The 16,855-nt window shown below is 40.8% G+C and overlaps 1 protein-coding gene and 1 pseudogene across 2 annotated transcripts; one reads left to right on the forward strand and one right to left on the reverse strand.

Moving 5' to 3' along the window:
* The first annotated feature begins 4,923 nt into the window (after positions 1–4,923).
* LOC145782662 (small nucleolar RNA U3) lies at positions 4,924–5,094 on the forward strand (annotated as a pseudogene).
* A 6,376-nt stretch (positions 5,095–11,470) lies between these two features.
* On the reverse strand, positions 11,471–14,888 carry LOC145782211 (uncharacterized). Of its 2 annotated transcripts, XM_082593983.1 has the most exons (3): positions 13,664–14,888; positions 13,168–13,356; positions 11,471–11,895 (listed from the first exon to the last, which is right to left on the reverse strand). In XM_082593983.1, the coding sequence occupies exons 1-3, from the start codon at positions 14,854–14,856 to the stop codon at positions 11,874–11,876; spliced, it is 1,404 nt and encodes a 467-aa protein (XP_082450109.1). In that variant the 5' UTR covers positions 14,857–14,888; the 3' UTR covers positions 11,471–11,873. The 2 variants fall into 2 exon arrangements, with proteins under 2 accessions (XP_082450109.1, XP_082450108.1); XM_082593982.1 differs by having other exon boundaries at positions 11,471–13,356.
* Between the last annotated feature and the right edge of the window lie 1,967 nt (positions 14,889–16,855).

Consider the following 16,855-nt stretch of genomic DNA (forward strand, 5'->3'; position numbering starts at 1 on the left):
AATAAAACTTGTTTGTTTCGAGTGGTTTATACCGTGTGAATGTTTGGCACCTAGCAAACAAAATTAGTTTGCGCTGCTAGTGTATGGGCTGACGCTGACGCCGCCAACTTTTTTTACAAGTTGCGTTGACGCATACGGCGTATGGTTTTTCGAACGTTTACGTTTACGCTGACGGCCTCAATATTTTTTGTATGCGCGCACATCACTGCGTAATACTTAGTTCTAATGGATAGTTTGACTCCTACAACCTTGGTATAGAAACAAAAATCACCTTCCTAGTGTGACTGGGTAGGAAGTTCTGGTCATTTCTAGGTAATGGCGGCCATCTTGGACGCCATCTTGGAAATTACCGTTACCGTATGTAATACGATATTAACGTAATACTTAGTTCTAATGGATAGCTTAACCCCTACAACCTAGGCATAGAAACAAAAATCACCTTCCTAATGTGACTGGGTAGGGAGTTATGGTCATTTCTAGGTAATGGCGGCCATCTTGGACGCCATCTTGAATTTCTCAAATTGCTCAAAGGTGACAACATGTCATCAAGCAGTTTCTGACAATGGAGACCCTTGGCTACCAAAATAAACAGTGAAAAAAAATTAATGCAACAATGCAAGGTAAATCATCTCTGCCCCGGACTATTTTAGTAGGTGGGAAAATGATACTGAAAGCTGTGGAGTTTTACAAACAGGTCTTGACGCACTGCAAGCAGGGCTGTGTGAACACCGTCTTGTCCCCCCCAAATATTTACTAATGAGCCCCTATGATTAGTGACCGCCCTAAAAATAGGACAAAAAGCGTCAGGTCAGGGTCGCAAACTCTTTTAACGGGGTGAAAAAGTCACTTTCATCATTTTATCAAAGAGTAAACAACTCTGAAATTTTCTGGAACAATATAGCCTACTGCAGTTGATAGGCTATGCCGACAATGCAGTAGAAGATTGAGAAAAAAGTTGGGGAAGAACCAAAGTTTTGACAAAGCAAAACTTATAAGATTAATAAACATTGCAAAACTTATAAGATTAATAAACATTGCAAAACTTAATGTCCGAAAAAGAAAGTTTGAAAGGGAGTGTAGAGGGCTAATTGCCCCTCTGGAAAATTTTAACAAATATAATTTGGTCTTGTTTTCGTTTCTGTTTAAGCACTTCTGGCACAATAATGTTTTGTTTATCAAGATGCACGCCTGTATGTTGGATTTGAGTAGAAGATTTTGTTTAAAATTTAAATTAGCTTACGATTTAAAAAAAAAAATATTTAGGAGTAGCCTACAGAAAGATTCCAATAATTTATTTCTTGAAAGTTTGAATGGCGCCAGAACTTTGAAAATCTATCTGAGGTGACTCCATCTACATGATCGACATGTCAGCTACGTTAATTGGTTATTGAAGGTATCGTGAAAGAAAAGAGATACAGAAATGAAGAAGAACTTGAGGGGATGATCTAAAACGCTCGTCTAACTTGTCAAGCATCGGAGAAGCAAAAACAATAGAAGAGAAATGTGACGTGTGGAAGCAAATAACAACCAACCTTCCTCTTGGAGACGAATGATGATTCTGCTTTGCCAGGATTCCATCACAGGGTGTGAGTACAATTCCTGTTTCTTTGGCAAAAGTAGACCACTCTTAATTGCATTAAAATACGCTCAGTTCTTTCAAGCACTGGCAGATCTATGTAACCAACAGTGCTAACGAAAACTGCAATAAGAGGGTTTGCATGTCCAACCTACGGCAAAAGACAACTTCATGAAGTCAATGAAGTCGGCAGAGATATATTTGAAATAAAGCTTATGCTAGCAAGACATGGTGCGGGCGGCTTCCGGAAGACTGCACACATGTGTATAATAATGAATGTGCAGTTAAATTTACTATTATGGGGTGGTGGCTGACTAGATGACTGCTTATGGTCTTTCACTACCATTCCGATTGCGCCATAGTCTAACCAACAGTTGTGCAACACACTGTTTTGACAATTATATTTACTCTGCTTGTTTTTTAATATATGGCGCTGTTGAAACAAAACAAATTGACTTGACTGGAACCTCTAACAACTTGTCCTTGCAAGGCAAGGACTTCTAAATAGTAGAATCTGGACTGGGAACCGACTTTGCGAAGTGTACAGCAGTTGGCCAAAAAGTTGCCAGTTCTTATTTTAGTGCTTTTTCAGTTGCTGCCCCACCCCTTCTCGTACAGTACCAGTACTGTACAAGTTAGGGTTATTCGCTAAGGGAGGTTTTTGGATACCTTAGTAAATAACCCTAAACTTGGCTGTTGGCCAACTGTTGTACACTGCGTAAAGTCGGTTTCCAGTCCAGATTCGACTATTTAGAAGTCCATGTTGCAAGGCAACGCTTATCCAGCACAATAAGCAAATTTTATTGCAAGGATTCGGAAACTTGTAAATAAGTTCAAGCCTGTGACAGAATCACCCTTATACCGATGGGTAGAAAGAGGAAAATAAAGTTAAACCGGTTTGAAGGTTGCCTTATATCTGGAACCAATATCACAATGACAGTGAGTACGAGAATTCGAATTTCTCTGAAGATTCTGATGACAGTGAATATCAGAATGATGTTTTCAACTTTATCTCACTACCCCTTGTATTTCTAATAGTTTTGACTTGTTGCACTTTCTAAACTCAAAAAGTGTCTAATTCTATGACGAATTGTCAAGGCAAAAAATTAAAAATTAAAATTGGAAGCAGCTCAAAACGTGAAAAATTGCAAACATCTCAAATTTTTTGTAAACTCTCGATTTTTGGATTCTACTCCCAAAAATAAATCTAAAAAGATTCTTCAATTTTCTAAAGAGAATGTGATTAAATTCGTATATCGCCTGGGCAATAATGAGCTACAGGGCTTGTACTGTATTACTGAGAGAGGGGAATATTTTTGAACGAATTATTGCTAACACGATTGCCCAATATAAAAAGCTATATGCTACCTGTCAAATAGCGGCCCCTACTGTACAACCATTGGGTGTTGGGGAAGGATTCAATTGAAACTTAACGTTGCGTTCTTCATGTTTTAATTTAGAGTTTTGCAGAATTGATAAAATCTTTAGCCGATAAACTCAACACAAAGCAGTGTTATGGCAACTTATGATCTATCGTCACTAACAAGCACGAGCAGAGGTAATTAACAAATCGTTGGGTTTTTGTGTAAACTTTGTGGCAAACTTTAAGTAAGCCAAAACACCGCAAAGGAAGACAATGACAAACATCGTTTCAAAGTTCCTGGATCGTTGGCTGCAACAAAGTGAGATATTATTAGGTCATCGACGGTTTGCGTTGAAGCTTATTATTACACAACAAATCAACTGCCTTGTGTTGAAGGTTGAAGTCTACTTACAATTTGTAAACAACGTCACTCATGGTAAGGCTATTCTCTACACCGAGTACAGTTCCACCCGTTACGAGTTGCATGTTTTGTATTACCAACAAATCCCAAAGGCATGTGGGAGCCTTGACAGAGTCTGGTTAATTATTATTGTTATCTTCTAATCTGCACCGGGAGATAAAATCTCACAAAAATCGTGACTTTAAATTGTTTCCTCAATCCCGAAGCATGATGACATCACAATCGAGTGTCTCAGACTTTACAACCTGGTCGCAGTGCGGGGCAAATTGACATTGGTTTCTTGGAAAAATTTAAAGCTAGGCTATGTTACTTTTTATGATGGTAACATAGAAAAAAATGGCAACACTTTTTATATCGGTAACTTTATAGAACTGTCGACGTCGGTGGTGGATTCAAGAGCACATGTTCACCAGATGCCCAAAACCAAGAAAAAACACGTCATTTTTTTCTATTTATTATTAGATTCTATTTGAATAAGGACCTTCTGAAGATCCTCCTTTCTAGGGTGAAACAGGCTGTCAAGGGTTTAGAGATTAATAACTATCTTTGATTTAATTTGCTCTGCTTGGCTTTTTGCTTGGCATTCATCACTTTTGTACTATTAATAGCATTTATTGTTTAATTTTTTTTTCTGTTATTGCAAACGTTTCTCTTTGATTTCCCTCGTTCAATCGCATCTTCTCAAGCTAACAGGTTGCACAAGGCGTGTGTGATAAGCTTATCAGCAGGTTGATAATAATTATTATACTTTGTAATGATTTCTAGTAAGATTTCAGATGCTACGCTATCGTATTCGCATAAACACAATTGCTTGCACCTTTTTTAAAGATAAAGTTTCTTGTTGTCCGTATTGTTCTCTAAAACTCTATCAGGAAATAGAAGCGTTTGTTCTTGTCAGTTTTTGTGAAAGTCCCCTTTTCAATTTTGATCACAATTTAAATGAAAAAAATAATCCCACAACTAAACTGGCATCACATTATGATGCTTTGGTAAAACGCGTTGCCGAGGGTAACGACTAGAACATCACGCAACTAAGACGAAAGAGCCATGTCCATTGAGTCCTGTCTTTGTCGTGAGTTACCAAGGGGGATGGGGGGGACTTATATATCAGTCCCAGGTATACAAGTCCCCCCCACCCCCCTTGGTAACTCATGACAATGACAGGACTTAAGCTGCGTGGCTCTTTCGCCTTAGTTGTGTGATGTTCTAGTCGTGACCGTTGCCGAGAACGTCGAGCATCACATAAAAGAAGTTGATTTGCGTATGACGCCAATTGAGTGTTTTTATTGCAACTGTAGTTCTGACGTCATTGTAAGCAACTAACGACCTGACTCATGATAATGGTGTTGCAAGCGCAATAGTGCAGTTTCACCTTGTGATACGTTTAGTTTGCCCGAGAAGCTCACCTTACCTCTTTCTAGCCCCCCTGTGGCGCTGACTGAAATGAGTTTCGTTTTCTTACCATTGTTTGGCAACACAGTGGATGGGTTTTTTGTATTTTCAAACCGTTAGGTGGCACTACATCTTCCATTGAATAGGTAGCCACACGGAGAATGCCTTTCAAAGATCATACTTTTAGGGATCATTTCTATAACGTGCATCTTGACAACATCACTCAAAGTTGACAAAATCTCTACTACGATGACGAGACGAAGGGCTTCCCTTTGAGCATGAAGCTTGGCTGGATCATCGTCTGGAAAGATTCAGAAAAATAAGAGGATGTCTTTCATTTGTTTTGCGAATGTCATGTCGTACAAAATTATTGGAAAGATGTTTTTTCTTGGATATCAGCTAAACTGAGATACCATGTGATAGCAAATGACCAGTTGATTCTGTTTGGAACTGTGAATTCTAATTTGTTGAATTGTTTACTTTTATACGCACGATATGTTGTTTATCAATTCAAATATACCGAAGCTGATCCGACAATTTTCCAGTTTATTCAAACGGTGAAAGAAACTCAGCAATCAGAGCGAGTGATTGCCGTAAGGTCTGAGAATTTAAAATATCACCAATTGAAATGGAACCACATGACATAGATAGATAGGTGAACTCGAACTTGCACGCATCTTGCTGATGTGCTGATGAGTACAAGTACAATATATGTATATCTTTGTGTTTGTTATCTGTGCGGTTATTGTTGTGTAATAAAACTTGTATAAGCGCCTGCAACTTTTGTAAGCGCCTGTAAAGCATAAACCAATCAGAAGCTGCGTTGTCTGTGACAGCACGACGTAAATGGAAGAGGTAGAGCAAGGAAAAAATGTAAACATTTCTGATAGCGACTCAGTGTACTAGTGAGTGCTCACACTGCTCAGCCTTGTGTTGATAGCTGGAAAGAACGCTCCATTCTTCACAATGTCCTCCCCTGGCGCTTGCTGCTTGTGCAAGTACATGGTTATAGAAAAGGTGTGTTATCATTCTTTCATTAGTGTCTCAACCACATTTTTCTGCATCTTATTGAGTAGTCCCAACGATGACTCATCCTTACCTTCTGCGCTGTATGATGATGTTTTATTGAAAATACAACCTTTTGCAAAAAAAAAGTTCATATTCGCAATGATATAATCGCATACAATTACTATATTTCCACTGGGGTCCTCATGGACCCCACTTGGTAAAATTGAGGAGTAAAAAGGGTTCGTATAATGAGGGTTAAAATTATTCAATTCTTTCCTGAACTAACATCACATTTTAAAACATTAACATGGATATGAAAAACATTACTTAACGGTCAACTGAACCATCAAAATTTACCAACCTACATACAGCAGATATTACAAGCTTTATAAAATACTGCACCAAAAGCACTTGATTCATTTACTTTCTTTGGTATCTTGACAATATTGCAATTTTCTGTATTAAAACTTTTACTGCACTTGCTGTTTCCTATTCCAATCAACTACGCATACTGCAAGTTAATTGTGTTAAAGATGCTATAACGACGACTAGTCAATATTATAACTTTCAAATGAGTGCATAAGAATTTGGAGAAATAATTATGAAAATGCTGAGCTATGATCCATCCACATATTCATCCTGGGGTCAGCATACGGGACATTGGTAGATAATCAGTAGTGTAATATGCATGTATTGGTAGATATGCAGTCTAAAAACCTGAACCACGCGCACAAAATGGTGTCAGCGAGGCCACATTGTAACATGTTGCGATACTGAAACGGCCCACTCCAGTTCGCAAACGATTGAGTTTCACCCATTCCTTCCGAGGTAGTTCTGCTTCGGGTGGAGCAATGGTACATGATTGAAAGGACTGAGAACTGATTTGGTTTCGCAACTTCGTTCTATTCACTATTTCAAACTTTGGAAATACTTCTCAGGATGCTGCAACGTCGACTAATCAATATTCTACGCTGTTTAGACAAGTTTAGGTGGGTTAATCCGACAGAGTTGGCCATCGACTCAATCGACTTCACGCACTCCAGCCGCATAGCATGGAGTACACTCAACAACCTCACTGGCAGATCACGTGCCTCTCGTTGCCAATGCCCCATTTCAGCAAATGCCATCGCCTCACAACTTGTGAAAAATGGAGTGCACAGAACGAGAGACCGTGAATCAGACAAGTCCGTCCTCAAGGAAATGGCGGACCTCTGAAAGGTCCCAACACCTGTCGAGGGTAACATCTCTGGTGAGTTTATCCCAGAGGAATTTGCCTCCGCTCTCCAGCACCTAAAGCCAAGCAAATCCCCGGGCCTTGACCACCTATGCCCGGAACTAATACTCCAAGCTGCCCCCACTATGAGGTCCTGGTTAAAAGACTTTCTTTCCTGCTGCTTGGGTCACCTGCGCATCCCAAGAATCTGGAGAAGGGCCCTAGTGGTTGCAGTCCCAAAGCCGAAGAAGCCCCCAGGGGATCCGAAGAGCTACCGTCCAATCTCTCTGCTCTGTTTTCCCTTCAAGATACTCAAAACACTTATCTACGCCCGTGTCGAACCGATAATAGACCTTCAGCTCCCTCGGGAACAAGCCGACTTTCGCCATGGAAGATCAACCGTAGACCAGGTCACTCTGATGACCCAAGACATCGAGGATAGCTTCTCGGCAAAAAAGAAGGCTGGCGCCGTGTTTGTTGATCTCACTGCTGCCTACGACACTGTATGGCACAGCAGCCTTACCTGCAAACTACTCAGTCTCTTTCCTGACAGGCACATGGTTCATATGATTATGGAACTTGTGCAAAACCGCAGCTTTACCCTTTCCACCGGAAGCGGCCGACGAAGTAGACTACGTCGACTCAGGAACGGCGTCCCACAGGGCTCTGTCCTGGCCTCCCTCCTCTTTAACACTTACATCTATGACCTGCCTGACACCATCTCCAGGAAGTATGCTTACGTAGACGACCTGGCTCTCCTACATCCATCCGGATATTGGCAGTCAATGGAGAGGAACCTAAGCCAGGACATGTCAACTATATTAACATATCTCCAGAAATGGAAGCTACAGCTCAGCAAGGCAAAGACAGTGTCGGCGGCCTTCCATCTAAACAACAAGGAAGTAAAACGTGAGATCAACATTACCACCGATGACGAACGCCTGCCATACTGCGCCGAATCCACCTACCTCGGCGTAACCCTGGACAGGTCACTCACGTACCGACGACACTTGGAGTCACTGCGCAAAAAACTATCTGCGTGCGTTGCACTTTTGAAGCGGCTGGCGGGTTCCGGCTGGGGAGCTGACGCGAAAACCCTTCGCGCAGCTACCTTGGCCCTCGTCCATTCTACCGCTGAGTACTGCGCACCAGTGTGGTGCCGCAGCTTTCACACCCGCCACATTGACACCGCCATCAATGACGCACTACGCACTGTGACTGGATGCCTGCGTCCCACTCCAACGGACTGCCTTCCCATCCTTGCAGGCATCCAACCTGCTGAGCTTCGCCGTAAAGGAGCCATGATTTCCCTTGCTTGTCGCGCACTGGACCCCGACCACCTCCTCTACAGTACATTCCAGTGCCTACATGGAGAACAGCAGCGACTGAAATCAAGACGACCATTTGCGCCCGCCGCACGACAGCTTCTGAACAACGTTGTAGATCTTGGAATAAGTTCGGCACACTGGACGAACTACACATGGAACACGGAGTGGCAAAACAACACCTCCCGACTCCGTGATTTCCTACCCGACGTCGATCCCCACCCTCCGGGAATGTCCCTCGCAAGACTTGCGTGGGTCCGGCTTAACCGCCTACGAACCGGCGTCGGTCGCTTTCGTTCAGACATGTGCAAATGGGGCCTGGCTCCTTCACCGGGATGCGAGTGTGGTGCCACAGACCAGACAGACCAAACATATAGTCCGGAAGAAGACAGCTCATACGACGAAGAAGAAGAAGTTGGTTTAGTTTTAAAACAATTGAAAATATCTGAAAACATAAAGAATATCTGGCAACACTTCTTTATTTCATTTTTTTACTTGTACATCGTATCACGTTCCCCGCTTCCAGAAATCCTTAATTTCAAACCAAACTTCACTTGTATTGATGCCAGTGGTGCAGACAGTGCATGTTCACTCCGTACAAATTCACTCCTAATTGTTATTGATTAATTGATTATATTCAAAATAGTTTTACATAGTTGTTCCATGGCCACCTAAAGATACGGCCTGATTTGTCACATTTTGCAGATATTTCCAGGTTTTTCTAACTTTGGGTGAACGTTTAAATAATTTTTTCTAAAAATTAGATTTTTACGCTTTCTTTATTCTTTTCCCTAGATGACACAATAGATTTTAACATCCTCACATGTTGAAAAACAAAGAAAATTTGATTTCGAAGATTTTAGTCAGACTGTTAATTTTCAATAACAGTCTGATTTTGCGTTTTTCAACTTACTTTTTCTCATTTCCTATTGCTTCCCCAAGGCAACAAAAAAGTTTTATGTCATTAGGAAACCGCAAAAAGTAAAAACATCTCAAAAAATATCAGTCAAGCACTAGCAGTTAGCTGTAATCAAAATCTGCAAAATGTGACAAATCAGGCCGCATTTCCAGGTGGCCATGGTTGTTCTCTTAAATATTAAGCGGAAAATAAACTAAACTAACTAAAACTAAAACTAACCCTAACCGGCAGAGATGGGCAAGATCACCAGTATCGGTGATCTTGAAGATCAAGATCAAGATCACCAAACTATGTGATCTTGAAGATCAAGATCACTTTTTTTACTTGAAAAAAAAATGATGTTTTTGATCAATGATGTTGCAAAAAATAATTACTATAAGCAACCTGGGTAAAGGTATATAGATGGTATTGCTAACTTTTACTTTTAACTTCTCGATCGCTGGCCTAAGAATTGTAATAAGTTAGTGACTGTTGTTATTAGGCCTATCAATGGTTGACGTAGTTTGCGTAGAATCGCAACGTCCCACCCAAGGCCGAGGTTAATTACAGTATAAGTTCCGAAAAAGTCGCAAAATTTACAATTAGTCATGTGGGAGTTTTTATTCGTGTTACTAAGCAGTTTTAACTTCACTGTATTATGTCAATGTTTATTGCACCATTTGCCCATCTAGCAATCTTGATGCTGCTGTCTGCTATCAAAAAAGTTCAGAGGCCTGCGGTCACACAAACCGCTCCATACTCAGACCCTAAACAAGTCTTGGTCTGGTTGATTTGCTGCAATAAACCACTTTACATGACCAAAGTCGGCGTCGTAGAGTCCAGATTTTTTACACCGCCACTCTAGAGTTTTAAAACATCTAAAATTGGGTCAAAGAAAGAAAACATTTCTTTAAAATTCACACATGGAAATTGTGAATAAAATTAAATCATTTTTTATTATACGTCAACATAAAGTACACGGAAGTTGACTTCTTTATTACGACCAACACGGAAAACTTTTTCAATTTTGAAATGGCAACACTGACCAGATTAGATGGAGACTTGAAATCGTCTTTTGTTGGACATATATCATATTAACAGTGGCTTAATGTTAGTAGCCTAGTTGCCACTATCTACTTTGTACAGTACGAGTTCTAAAAAATGCCTCTATCTAGGAATTAAAATTCAATTTTAAAGTGATCTTGATCTTATTGTTCTTCAAGATCAAGATCACACAAAAAAAAATGATCTTAGATCACGATCAAGATCACCAAAAAAAAGGTGATCTTGAAAATCAAGATCAAGATCACGCCCATCTCTGATGACCGGGAAATGGAAACCTTGGTTTAAACACTTATTTCGAATCGTACTCTCAACAACTAACCATTGTTACCCAAACAAAAGGTGCGAGTGCAGGACACCAGTGCGGGATGAGCTAGGATATGCGACAAGTTGTAGCAAACCTGGGACGAACAAACGATGTCACAAGTAAAGCCAAACATCCAAACCGTCGAAAGAAGATGACTCGATTCATCACAGATATGGTTTGGCTGACAGCTTGCATGCCTTCAACAAGTGGTACGTTAATGAGTTCGTAGTTCAGGTAGAACAAATTGTTGATACGAGGGGTGAGTGAGCCCCAGGCCAAGGTGACCTCCTCTTCTTGTTTGTCTAAAGCTGCATGACGCACAAGCTCGACGGTATCATACATTCATGAAGTCACACACGAACATCCGCTCTGGGCGATCGAGAGATAAAGTCGACGCTTCCGTTACGTCATAGTAGTTAGTGGGTTACAGCCTGAACAAGGTATTTAACTCAAACAGATAGAACTACAGCGCTCGCAAACAATTCATGTCTCTAAACGTTCGACTGCACGGGAAAAAGCAGAATTGACAACACGGAGTAAAGTAGTCAAGAAAACCACTCGTGTTTCATGTTTTGCCAATTGTTGCGAAGTAGAATCTTTTTAACCGAACGTCAGTGGTTGATGCTGCCTATATTTAATGAAAATATATAGCTTGTCTCAGCAGGAAGGCTGAAGGCTACCACGAAGTTGAGCAATTCTTCATTAGGTAACTTCAAAAAATAAATCAACAAACCAATAGCTTTACCTAACTAAAAGTTAAAAAAATAAAACGAAGTAATGATTTCACTTTCTTCTTGGACTTTATCAGGATATACCCAACTTTCAGTTTGGTTCGGCTACATCGACAGACCAGGAGAAGAATGACGAAGTTACTTTCAAGGGATGCAACTCCAAACTTTGACTTTTCCTCTTTATTTGGTAGAACTCATATAACTATCAATAATTCAACTGCTGAACGAACTGGTGTACTATAAAGTAGACAGGATATTTACAAGGTTATGATAGAAATCTAAAATGAAACAGCTACAATTGTGACAACAAAACTTCATCAAATTAGATTTTGACAACAAAATAAAGACTCTGATTTTTCTTCATCAGGATCAGGCACAACATCAAACAAAATTAGGAACAAAGTAACGAAATTGCTTCCATGTGGAAAATCTCTCTAAGAAGCATCACAATTCGCAGATAGATAACAAAAGAAAAGCACAAGACTCTTATTTTTACGCAGATTTTTTCTGGTAGCATTGCACTGAGGAGGAAACCACGCTGGCACAATAACACTGATCAAGAGGCGTAGATGCTTCGCTACACTTCCCGCAGAATTGCACTGAAAGGAACAAAATGCAAGAATAAAGATGAACTGTTTTAGTGTTATACGTAGGTGGGGGCCGCATTGGATGTAAAATGAAGGAATCCTCATATTTCGTCACTTTTCAGGAACTATGTTGTATCGTTCTTTCGTTGTGCTTAAGTTCCGGTGTCAGAAACATGGCAGTACTTATATAAAGATTTCATAAACTACAAGGGAAACAGTCATCATCCAGGTAAATAAAGATGCAAAAAATAAGAACAGGTTAATACTTAGCATGAAAGTCCTAAAAAAACATTACAAGAAAAGTTATTACCTAAGAATCGAAATTGTGCAAATGACAAATTTGCTGATTGCCCATTTCTGCAATCAAAATGTCAGTTACAACAACGAGCAACCGAAAACATTGAAACGAATTGCGAGGTATCTATGGAAGATGTAACTTTCTTCTTTGACAAATTTGCAAGTTATTGTGAAGTATTTCATGCAGTTGCGCCAAATATCACGTGAGCAATAAGATCTTCATGATGAGATTTGAGTGCGCTGACCCGATAACTTTGTTCGTGGTTACGGGATGCACGAGGTCAGCACTCATAACGTAAAGATATATCATACATGGCAAAAGCATGAAAATAAATTGCCCAAGAGGGAAAACCTGTCGCAGTTGCTCGAAAAGTATCACAAAAGCAAATGGGACCTTATGCAAAACCAACAAAGCAGCGAGGGCGGATTTTGAGTGGGAGCGATGCTGACGTAATGGTTTTGGGCTTGGTTAATAATAAAGTATTCACGCAATGCAACTGTGACTAAGCATTTTTAAGGTCCCAATAAGTGCGTGATATGTTAAAGCAGCAATAATAATTATAGCACTACCACAATGATCGCTATGAAGGGTCGCTGTAGACGCATCAGAAACATCCAATTGATCTCATATCTTTGCATTAATTAGATGTTTATAGCCTACTTGTCGAAACGATGCAAAATACACAAATTTTATAAATAGCACAGAAAAGTTTAAAACGTTATATTTTGGAAACAGGGTTGTTTTTTCCGGGGTTGGTTGAGTGTTGCTCTTGATTTGATTCACACGTACCAGGAGGTTCACGGGAACCATCGGAATGTTTGATGTCGTCTATAACGTGCTGATTTGAACAAACAACGCTCGGGGACGTAGCTTTATTACTGTGCTGGTTTTTGACGTTAGGGGTTGCCATCAAATAGGATTCGCCTACGTCATAAGGCGAAAATAAATCCGACGTTGGTAGCTCCCCGGTGCAGTCGTCAGCATACCTTTCAAGACTACATGTTGATGACGTTGGACTGGTGACGTCATACCCCCCCTTGCCATCTTCGTGGCCGAGGGGAAGTCTCGCTTTGTGCTCTCTCGAACCTTTCTTGAAGCAAGACAGAGCAGGGTCTGTGATTTTATCACGTAGTGAGTTGACATCTCGCATCTCCACCCGACGTCTTCTTCTCCGCCTGAAAAACAAGGAACAAATTCAACAAGTATGTCGTTGAATGATGGAGGACTGATCTCATTTATTGAGGAGCACACAAGCACCTTCATTCAGTAATTTTCAATATTTTTTTATGTAAATTGCAAAGCGTTTTTCATGTTAATATAATCGATTACTTCCAACTATGTCGCATGCTTTTACATCTGTCCTGCTTGCGATCAAATATTATATTTGCGTCTGCTTTGTTCGCCCACTGATGGTCAACACTAGAGGTTTGAAACAAAAAGTAAGAGCAAATTACACGCGATGGTGAATAGCGCGTGACCTACCTGAAGTTCCCACTATCGAACATCTTCTCGCTCCCTGGATCAAGCATCCAGTAATTTCCCTTTCCTGGGTCGTTGTCATTCCTAGGAACCTTTTTAAAGCAATCATTCAAACTAAGATTATGTCGAATAGAGTTCCGCCAACCAGTCTTGCTGTCTTTGTAGAATGGGAAGTAAGTTATCACGTATTGATAAATTTGTCGTAACGTCATACGCTTGCCGGGGCTGTTTTGAATTGCAAGGGCTATCAAGGCTGAGTATGAGTATGGCGGCCGGTTACTGTTGTCTGGGACAGAAATATCTGCGAGGGATTTATTGGTGACACTTGGTGGAGTGATATTTTTCTTAAGGGAATTTCCTTGTTGATTCGTTTCGGGGAGAAATCGCGAAGATGACAGTTTTTTTTCTTCCGCTTGAAACATTGATTCTCTTAAATCGTGATCGTCAAAAGGCTCTGACTTGATGGTATAGCTGCACGACCGCCCACCGCCATATTGCGCGTGACTTCCGGGCTGTTCAACCTCGGCTCCGTTTCTGCTAGTTTCCCCAGCGTACGACAGCAAAGGAAGTTTAGAAGCCAAACTGCTTGAAAAATCTTTGCAAGGTTTTGACTTGACACAAGAATCATCCCATCTCGGCTCCAATTCATGTGATGAGCTTTTTCCTTTACCAGGATCAAAGCATTGAGAATTAAAATGACGGGAAAAAGTAGGAAGATAAGAGCTGTCTTGCCGATCCACATGAATATGACCGTCTTTGTCTAAAAGTATATATGGACTTGGGGGATCATGTAAAGCAGATGTAGGATTAAAGTTTGAAAGTTTAGTGTAACTAGAATGGTTTGAATACTGCGACTTGCCCCAGTCAAAGACGCTGTTTCCGTCGTAAGGAGAAGGGTTGATGTAACTCGGATGACAAAATCGAGTCTCGTTGCTAGGTTCTGGGCTAGGAACATCCAGGCGACTTGCAGCGTTCGGCAGAAAAGACGAACATTCTATGAGAGGGGATAAGCTTGGCTCCTTCAAATTGGGTTCTGTGTACAAGCAGTGCGCTGGGAAAAGGTGTTCGTGTTCTGGAGAACGTGTCATGGGCGTTAAACCACAACTTGAATTAGACATTCCTGATGACAAAGAGTGTAAACTGTTTCTTCTTGTGTCCTTCAAGCAGGTGTCAAACCCATAACCCTCGGGTTCCATATATTCGGTGGCAAATTGTTGAAGTCCGCTATTTATCAACACAGAATGATCAAAATGCACCGCAGGAGCGTGAGGTTCTCTAGCTGGGAGGAAGTCGTATTCACTGACATCAAGAAGTCTGAGATGATGATTTGCAAAGCTAGTGCTGATGGTGTCCATTGTTGTCGAGGGGGATGAAGGAGAGTTAGGTTTGGAAAATGTTTGTCCATCGGTGACTGACAAGTTTACCGCGTTTCTCTGTGGTTTGTTGCTTCCTAGAGCATGGTTGGAAATAACAGAATTAGTTTGAGCACCGGTTAGAGAATTATGCGAGGCTGAGTTACCGTTGTAAAAGAAAGGCTCAGTTGTACTATTGGAAAGAGTGGACGATCCTGGACAAACAGCGCCCAGTTGGATCATTTTTACACTGCCGTGTTTTTCACCGACACTGTTCTGCACTGCACCATCGCAAGCAAGTAATGCTCTGTGATGCTTGTTTCCCTTGCTCATGTCAATCCCGTTCAAAGAGTTTAGGCCGATAGACTGACATACCCCCCCATACACAGCTGTTTCTGTCATGTTCAATACACTATGCTTCTACTTTCTGTAATTATGAAAGCATGGATTATTGTTTTCTTTATCAACCTGAAATGTAAAACAAATCATTTATTAAGCTACAATGCTGCAACAACGAGCTATATCATCACTGTATGCAAGATATCGAAAGAAACAAAATTCATATGGAAATGTGAAGAGAACATGCTAATCTACGATATTTATAGATAAAACCTGTAAAATCATTTTAATATCTCAGAAAATTTAAGCAAGGGTTTGATGGGTTCAAGAAAAGTAAAAGCTCCAACTTTGCACTTTCAGCCAAACGATATTGCATCGGATTCTTCTAAATATTGCTTTTTCTGACCAGCCCACTTTTTCTACATGGTTGTAGCCCAAAGCATCAGGCAAGCTCTGGTTTTATTGTTGACCTCGGTCAAGTCTTGTGTTGAGCATCTTGCTTTTAGGTCAGGGCATTCGTGCAGATGTTGCATCGTTTGCTCCTGTCCGCATTTGCAACGTGTTCTCCCCATGGAATACCCCCACTCCCCCAGTGTCGCATCAAAATTTTACACCTGCCAATGTCAGTTCTTGAGCAGTTGAGGCATCGTCAATACTTTTACGGTTCACGCTTTCCTGGAGGAAGGCTTCTATGGGTGAGAGCTCCATATTGGCCTATTTCGACCCTGCTGCCAGTCCCTCCTGCCATAATTGAACCTTCACATTCGCGGCGAGCTCGTCTTGGCCCAGTGGGACAACTGAAGCAAGAAAACTTTTTCTTGACTTCAATCACTTCAGTGCTGGAGTTTGTCTATGCAATGAGTGTCTCCAATCCATGCCCTGACAACATCTTTCCTTTTGCTTCTTCTGATGTTGGGGAAGCAATTCCTGACATGATGTTGGTTTATGACAATCTGCAATCAAATGGCCACTGAATTAAGATTAAAAACCGATACGCTTTGAAACAACGAGCCTCATCGTGACATCAGAAAAAAGGTTTTTATATATTTTTGAGGCAGGTCTCGCTACCCAGGACTTGGCAGATCTCGTCTAAGTTTTACAACCGGGACTGTTCCAGCTTAAACAGAATGGATGGCAATTGGTTAACCTAGTGCTTCCCAAGCAGTGGGTCGGTCGGGAAGCTATTTCAGGTGGAATGCAAAGCATTTTTAAATGCTAGCTTGTTGCAATGTAACAAACATGCAACAATCAAAATCATGTTTTGTGTCGTGTCAACAATTTGTCAATTTCCGTATCTCTCCTACATGTTGCAAAGTGTAGGTAGGCAGATTAGAAACTTATTAAAATCGGTTAATCAGCAGCACAGACGCCTAAGTGTTAATCTTATGTCTAATAAATCAATTGCATTTATAGGCTCCTGGTTGGTTAAGCCAGGGTTGTGCTTCTGCCAGCAGAACTTGAGAATAAACTCATTAAACTTTCTGAAGACAGCACTCTTATGTTT

This window comes from Aplidium turbinatum, chromosome 13 (assembly GCF_918807975.1).
Source record: "Aplidium turbinatum chromosome 13, kaAplTurb1.1, whole genome shotgun sequence".
NCBI classification, from domain to species: Eukaryota; Metazoa; Chordata; class Ascidiacea; order Aplousobranchia; family Polyclinidae; genus Aplidium; species Aplidium turbinatum.